Source organism: Herpailurus yagouaroundi, unplaced genomic scaffold (genome assembly GCF_014898765.1).
Source record: "Herpailurus yagouaroundi ecotype Mexico unplaced genomic scaffold, PumYag 184, whole genome shotgun sequence".
Classification (NCBI taxonomy): Eukaryota; Metazoa; Chordata; class Mammalia; order Carnivora; family Felidae; genus Herpailurus; species Herpailurus yagouaroundi.
Genome location: NW_024412415.1, coordinates 8,148,515 through 8,156,957, shown reverse-complemented (window position 1 = coordinate 8,156,957; position 8,443 = coordinate 8,148,515). Strand labels below are relative to the sequence as shown.

At 39.1% G+C, this 8,443-nt stretch overlaps 1 protein-coding gene across 1 annotated transcript in view; it reads right to left on the bottom strand.

Moving 5' to 3' along the window:
• Positions 1-6,385: 6,385 nt before the first annotated feature.
• The window catches only part of CHP1 (calcineurin like EF-hand protein 1), a 46,900-nt gene continuing 44,842 nt past the window's right edge, over positions 6,386-8,443 (bottom strand). Inside the window, exon 7 of the mRNA XM_040492330.1 lies at positions 6,386-8,390. Within this exon, the coding sequence (XP_040348264.1) occupies positions 8,337-8,390 (54 nt within the window). The 3' untranslated portion in view covers positions 6,386-8,336. The remainder of the gene's footprint in view (positions 8,391-8,443) is intronic.

Sequence of the window (8,443 nt, the reverse complement as noted above, 5' to 3'; positions counted from 1 at the left end):
GAACTTATATGTTTAGTAAGATTGCAGGCTACAAGATCAGTATACAAAAATCAACTGTTATTTCTCTACATTAATAACAAAAAATGAAATTAACAACGCATTCACAATAGCATCAAAAAGAATAAAATACTTAGGAAAAAAATTAGTATATCATGTTGAAGATTTATACACCAAAAATATAAAACACACCGAGAGAAATTAAGATCTAAAAAAGTAAAGAGACTTTCCATGTTCATGGATTGTTAGACTCAATATTAAGATAACAGTTCTCAAATTGATTAGATTCAATGCAATACCTAACAAAATCCTAGCACTCTTTTTTTTTTTGTAGAAACTAACAAGCTGATCGTGAAATGTATAATGAAATATAAATGTCCCAGAATAGCTAAGACAATTTTGAAAAAAAAAAAAGGTCAGAAATATACTATCAGTTTCAAAACTGACTACAAAGCTATAGTTATTGAGACAGTGTAATATTCATGAGGATAGGACTACAGAATCCATAGAATAGATTTGAGGATCCAGAAACAAACCCTTCGATTTATAGTCAAATTTTTAAAGTTTATTTTCTTTGAGAGAGAAAGTGTGAGTGGGGGAGGGGAGAGAGAGAGAGGAAAAGAGAATCCCAAGCAGGATCCTTACCGTCAGCGCAGAGCCTGATGTGGGGCAAGAACCTACGAACTGGGAGATCATGACCTGAGCTGAAGTTGGATGCTTAATTGACTGAGCCACCCAGGCACCCCTATAGTCTTTTTGACCAAGATGTCAAGATAGTTAATTGGGGAAAGAGTAGTCTCTTTATTTGTTTGTTTATTTTTTATGTTTATTTATTTTTGAGAGAGAAAGAGACAGAGCATGAGCAGGAGAAGGGCAGAGAGAGAGAGGGAAACACAATCCAAAGCAGGTTCCAGACTCTAAGCTGTCAGCACAGAGCCCAGTGTGGGACTCAAACTCATGGACAGTGAGATCATGACCTGAGCCGAAGTTGGATGCTTAACCAACTGAGCCACCCAGGTACCCCTAGGATAGTCTCTGCAATCCAGGATATTGGCAGGGTCGATTGATATTTAACTCAGTTATTAAAATATTAAAATGCTTCCACACTTGCTCTAGAGTACCATTGTCCCAAACCCAAGTTTTCCTTGCCTGCCTCCTCTTACACTCAGGACTCTCCTGAACATACCTTCTATCAGCAACCGAAGGGTTTACTGCCCAGAATAGCAGAGGATCTCTGGGACTCAGCTTTAACCGTACATTCTGATAGATCAGTGCAGTACTAGCTAAAAAATATTTTGAAAATCATTCCCCAATATAGATAGTTTTCTTCCTAGGGCACTGGCAAATAGAAAAGAACCAAATACAAAACCATAAAATAGTGTCAACAGGGATTATACAGAGTGTTTCTCATTTATTTCCTCTTCCTAACAATCATGTCCTTCATGTTTAAAAATTCTGCAGATATACCTATGTGTGTTCCTATAAACACACATACACACACACACACACACACACACACACACACACACACCAAAAACAAAAATAAAAATAAAAACTACTTTTGTAAAATACTGTTATATATACATGGAGAACGTAGTAATTATGTTATGAACCAATTAGGCAGGAATTCTAGATCATCTGGGTAAACTTCTGTTGTAATTTAGTAATTCTGCAAGATTCCTGACAAAAATGTTCATTAAAGATTTTGCTTAAGCAATTCTAGCAACTAAGGGCTAGGGAATGCACTAGTATTGGCAATATCCTGTTCCTCATTTGAATAGTATTATAATTATTAAGAAATTCTTCCTTGGGGCACTGGGCTAGCTCAGTCAGTGGAGCATGTGATTCTTAATCTTGGGGTTATGAGTTTGAGCCCCATGTTGGGGGTAGAGATTACTGTAAAAAATAAATTTGAATAAAAAAAAATTTTTTTTTTAAATTTATATTAAGGAGCAACAGGCCAAGACTAAGCAGGCCGATTTTAATTTTTTTTTTCAACGTTTATTTATTTTTGGGACAGAGAGAGACAGAGCATGAACGGGGGAGGGGCAGAGAGAGAGGGAGACACAGAATCGGAAACAGGCTCCAGGCTCGGAGCCATCAGCCCAGAGCCCGACGCGGGGCTCGAACTCACGGACCGCGAGATCGTGACCTGGCTGAAGTCGGACGCTTAACCGACTGCGCCACCCAGGTGCCTTCTTGTATTAACCATTTTTACAGCTTTATGTTACTTAAAAAAATTAGTAAACATCACACTTCTATGTCTTTGTCCTTGGATGCGGAAAAGGATTGGATGATGGAAAAGTGCATGGCATGACAGATTTTCCTTAAATCCAATACTTTTATTTTATTTTATTTTATTTTTTTCAACGTTTATTTATTTTTGGGACAGAGAGAGACAGAGCATGAACGGGGGAGGGGCAGAGAGAGAGGGAGACACAGAATCGGAAACAGGCTCCAGGCTCTGAGCCATCAGCCCAGAGCCTGATGCGGGGCTCGAACTCACGGACCGCGAGATCGTGACCTGGCTGAAGTCGGACGCTTAACCGACTGCGCCACCCAGGCGCCCCCCAATACTTTTATTTTAAATCTTTTATTTTAAACAGCTATATTGAGCTATAATTCACATACCATACCATCCACCCATTTGAACAGTACAATACAATGGCTTTTAGAATATTCACAAAATTGTGCATTCATCAACACAATTTTAGAATATTTTCATTACTCCAAAAAGAACTCCATACCTCCTGGCTGTCACTCCCCAATCTCCCATCCAGGCCTTGGAATCATACAGTATTTATCCTTTTGTGACTGACTTATTTCTTAGCATAATATCCTCAAGGTTCATCAATGTTATAGCATGTGTCAGAATTTCCTTCCCTTTTAAGGCTGAATGATATTTCATTGTATGTATATGCTATGTTTTGTTTTTCCATTTACATGTCAAGAGGCATTTAAGTTGTTTCCACCTCTGGCTATTCTGAAAAGTGCTACTATGAACATGGGTATATGAATTATCTAAGATCCTGCTTTTAGTTATTTTGGGCATATGCTGATAAGTGGAATTTCTGGATTGTATGGTAATCCTGTTTTTAATTTTTTATGGAACTGCCATACTGTTTTCCATAGCAACTGCATCCATATTACATTCCTACCAACAGTGCTCCAGGGCTCCACAATTGGGTTGTCTTTTTACTACTGAGTTGTAATTTATATATTGTAAGTACAAGTCCCTTATCAGAGATATGATTTGCTAATATTTTCTCCCATTCTTTTCACTTTCTGTATGGTGTCCTTTGAACCACCAAAACGTTAAATTTTGATGATGTCCAGTTTATCTACTTTTTATTTGTTGTACTTTTGGTGTCCTATCTGAGAAACCATTGCCTAATCCAAGGTCATAAAGATTTATGCCTATATTTTCTTCTGTAAATTTTAGCTCTTACACTTAGGACTGGATACATTTTGAGGTGTTTTTTTTTTTTTTTTTAATGGTGTGAGGTAGGGATCCAACTTTATTCTTTGCATGAGGATATCTAGTTGCCCCAGTTATACCAAAAGACTGTTGTCTCCCCCATTGGATTGTTTTGGCATTCCTGTTAAAGATGAATTGATCATATATGTAAGGATTTATTTCTAGACTCACAATTCCAGTCCATTTCTCCGTAATCTATTCTTATGCCAATACCACGGTGTTTTGATTACTCTAGTTTTGTAGTAAGTAAATTATTAAACTGGGAAATGTGATTCCTCCAATTTTGTTCTTCTTTTTCCTGAAAAAGAAAAATGTTCTCTTAACACCGGTATTTATTTATTTATTTATTTATTTATTTATTTATTTATGACAATGATCTTTTATTTATTTATTTAAAAAAAAAATTTTTTTTTTCAACGTTTTTATTTATTTTTGGGACAGAGAGAGACAGAGCATGAACAGGGGAGGGGCAGAGAGAGAGGGAGACACAGAATCGGAAACAGGCTCCAGGCTCCGAGCCATCAGCCCAGAGCCTGACGCGGGGCTCGAACTCCCGGACCGCGAGATCGTGACCTGGCTGAAGTCGGACGCTTAACCGACTGCGCCACCCAGGCGCCCCTGACAATGATCTTTTAGATTCTTGGTGCATGATTATTCAACTACCATCTTCAAATACAACTATAATATAATCAAATATTCTCCATCTTCAACATATAAATACTTATTTATCTCATTGGTCTGATGTATAAAGTTAACAACTGAAATAAGTGGAAGGAGAATAATTTGGCATATTCAATTATTTGCCAAAGATATCAGCACCCTGGTTACCATCAAATTCTTTTCCATGTCTTCACAAACCACATAATGACACATTCTAATATTTTCCCAAGGAATAACAGTGTCTGACTGGCTCAGTCAGTAGAGCATGCAACTCTTGATCTCAGGGTTGTGAGTTCGAGCCCCACATTAAATGTAGAGATTTTAAATAAATAACCTTAAAACAAATAATAAAAAGTAAAATAAAATTTTCCCAGGGAATAATGTCAAACAGATGAGTGGATCATTAATGAAATCTTCTCTTTTCCCCTTTTGCAAACTTTGCTGATATCTGCCTCTTTCTGTTCTCTAGCCATCCCCCAATATCTATGATATCTCATAGATTAGAACTCCTGGGCACAGGTGAGGAGTGCACAGAATACAGTTACTTTTTGCAAACACACATTGTATGCTACCCAGATTTGTGATTGTCTCTACATCTGCCAGGAAGAGGCAGCAGGCAGCACAAAATACATCCAAAATTTAGCACATGCATTCTTCTGAAAATGAGTTTTATTCAGAAATTGAGTCAGTTCTTAGAAAATGTTTCATAAAGGGGCACCTGGGTGGCTCAGTCGGCTAAGCATCTGACTTCAGCTCAGGTCATCATCTTCTGGTTCATGGGTTCGAGCCCTTCATCGGGCTCTGCACTGACAGCTCGGAGCCTGGAGCCTGCTTTGGATTTTGTGTCTCTCTCTCTCCCACTGTCCCTTTTCTACTCATGCTCTGTCTCTCTTGGTCTCTCTCTCAAAAATAAATAAAACATTAAAAAAGTGTTTCATAAAATAATGGAAGTCTCCGTGTCACCTTTCTCCTAGCTGTCATTCTGCAGAGAATATTTTAATAACTACTAGAAATTTGCTCTTCCATTATTGGCAGAACCACAACTCCTACCCTCAAGAAATTCAGCATCATGGAGAATAATGCTTTCTCTCCATAATCTATACAGTTGTTTGCAGATATAAGCCTCTAACCCATGTCACCGTTTGATGTCACTATCAATCATTTCTTTTTCAAAAGTGAGAAGGAAAAAGATATGACATCTGTATAAAATCAGACAGGAGTCACTGAGCTCAACCAGGGCACATAGCATTGAGTACATAGATTCAAGTACAGCCTGAATGGCATGAAATAATGTTAAAAATTTCTTTTTATTATCAGTGATGTTTCACTTAATTTCCATTTTATTGAAGTTTACACCCATAAAAACCAGCACTTTTTAGACCCTTCTTAATGACTTGAGGTCTTTTTTATAAACTCATGCTGCAATGCCTTCAGGGTTAATGACCTATTTAGGATTAGTCTACACAGGACTGTTTACTGAGCTATTTAGTTTTTTATATGGTCTCCTTTGTCAGGAGCCCTTCCTGGTTGTCAGCATACTATTTTTTACTGTAGCCACAAGACTGCTGTTCCTGTGGCCATGATCAGTAACATTACGTTTTCTCCAAAACGGTGACTTCATCTATTTTGCACTTTCACTGAATCCTAACATTAGATTCAACGTGAAACAAAACTAACACCGTGCAAGTCATTGGAATGAACTTTTGAGGCAGAGGGATGGGAAAGGACAAGAGGGTATTGTGTTAGAATTTGTATGACTGATTCCAGCTATTATTACTGCTTTGGGTCCTGTAGCATGCCATTAAATCTAAAAAGAGATATTCGTACCCTACAGACGAAGCAGTCACTTTGTCTTAAAAGATATGAAAAGCTGTGTAACAACAACTGGGTATAATACGTCACTGAGGCTGCACAGGCATGAGGGGGTGGACAACTTAATATCATGCAATAAACACACAGCCTACTTTTAGAGGTCTTTTCTATATTTAAAAAGCCAGGGAGTCAAGAACAGAAGTGGAATCCTACCTGGAGTGAATGGAAAGTGACTGAAGTAACAAAGCTGTGCCCAGAGACACACAGTACACACCCCTAGGATGCAAATGTCCCCACATCCTATGTCCAGGCAGCAGTAGAGCAAACATGGATTTGATAGTACAGATGTAAACCAGAATAAAGGAAACACGGTTTGGGATTTCATACTTGAAGAAGGGGACTGAGTTCTATAAAATTCTTAGAAACACATGGACAAAATCAAGTTATTTTGTTTTAACCACAAGTATTTATTGATGGATCGAAGAATACAATTTTAATGGAACAGTAAGGCACAACTGTGGCTTCAAACAGTTTGCTATACAGCCAAAAGGAGGAAAAAGCCATAAACTTAGGAACTTTAAATATGCAAGTCAAGGAGCCTCTGAAGTACCTCTCTAACAGACCAGTGTCAGAAAATTCTTCCCTTTTATACATTTCCTATAATACATCACTTGATCACAAAGTTAGACCGATACTTCATTAAGAATTTCTCAGTCATTTATACTTGAGTCATCCAGCCTGGCCACTCCTGTTTCCCACCCTTCCCAATCCCTTTGCAGCATTTCTGTTTTTAAGCAATTCCCTTCTTGGATAGCCTTCCAAAGCAAGGAAACAAGCAAGCAAGCAAGCAAGCAAGCAAGCAAGCAAGCAAGCAAGCAATGAGTCAGAGAAAATCGGCCAAGGGCAGATATATAGACATAAAGACTCATAAACAGATGTTAGGATGACAACAGCCTGATTCAGACAGGACGATACCAAGCTGGATAGGCAGAGAAGTTGCTCTGGCTCATGCAAAAGCCTGTAATGCCACTTCAGGTCGTGCCACTGGTGCCAGACTCCTTGTTTCCAAGATATTAGTGGTTTACAAGAGGAGCTAGGAAGTCAACGTAACCAGGTAGCTAATAATAATACATTCAGTGCTTTGGACCTCTTTTAGGAGCCGACTATGGCTTCCAGCATTAATATTTGCCAACGGTAAAATTCAGAGAGAATTTTGTGCAAAACATCAAGACACTGAAGATAACCTTTAAATCTCTTGGACTGGGATGAATTAGGCACTTCCGTTACACTAATCTTCCAGTTTGGAAATGTGAAATGAAAAACATTCCAGGGCACATAACACTGAGGCATAAACCATGCTGCAGAAGTGGGGACATACCAGGCTTTTAGAATGCCCAGGCTCCTTGTTCAAAAAGCCATGAGAAAGGCCCCAAGCATATTGGCAGAGCAGCCATTCTGGTGGTGATGATGCCCCCAAACTAAATAAACCTGCAGGCATATGGCTATTTTCTGAAGAGTCAACACTGTACTAACATGAGTAGCCACGTAGGTGTGTATATTGATAATCAGAGGCCAGAGGTAGAGCGACCTGGGCAAGCCACCTAGCACACTTGGCTCTACACCTCTCACCAAGGCCACTACCTTTCAAGAAGAACATCCCCAACCAACGGCCCTTTGATGACAGAGCAGAGTGCAGGGGACCAGAGATGATCATTTTTCTGAGAGAAATGTTGGTTATGGAAAACCTCCTGGAGAGGCAACATCCCAGAGACCCATTTAAGAATGAAGATAGACAAAAACTGCCAGACCACTGCACTAACCTGCCAAGTGAGAAATACATTTAACAGGCATAGCTTAGGGTGCCAAGTAGAACAGAGGGACTGAAGCTTAAAGAAAAGCAGAGAGATTGAAAGACAAAGTGAGTGATCTGTTGGGTGAGAGAGAAGTAGAAAGCGAGGGATGAAAAAAGATATAAAAAAAAGATGAAGGAGCATGCCAAAGCCTGGCTGGAGGGAAGGCAGCACGGTTTCATCTACATCCAGTGAAAGAGCTTTGCTGGTTGGTTCTTGGCAGGAGTCCCTCTCTCATTTTCTCAGACTGGATGGACATGTGGCATTCAGCAGCAAACCAGGGGAGATGGTATTTAGAAATGGAGATAACTGGCGAATGATACTGAACAGAAATAGACGGGTGTACCATTCTGTAATGCCCTGTTTATACACCAAAGGCAGGTTTGTGTTGACAGACCGTATTTGGGGTTCTCATGCAACAGCAGTAGTACTTTGGGAGAAGGCGGAATGATGGGGTGGAGGTGGGGCTGGTGGTGAGGAGGACTCTCAAGTTCCAGTTCTTAAATACTCAAAAGCAAGAACAGTTTGGTCTCAGTCCTTTAGTGAAGAAATCGGATGCTCATTTTCTGTTCTACGTCCACCTTCTCCAAAACCTGGAAAAAACAAAACAAAACAAAACAAAACAAAACAAAACAAAACAAAACAA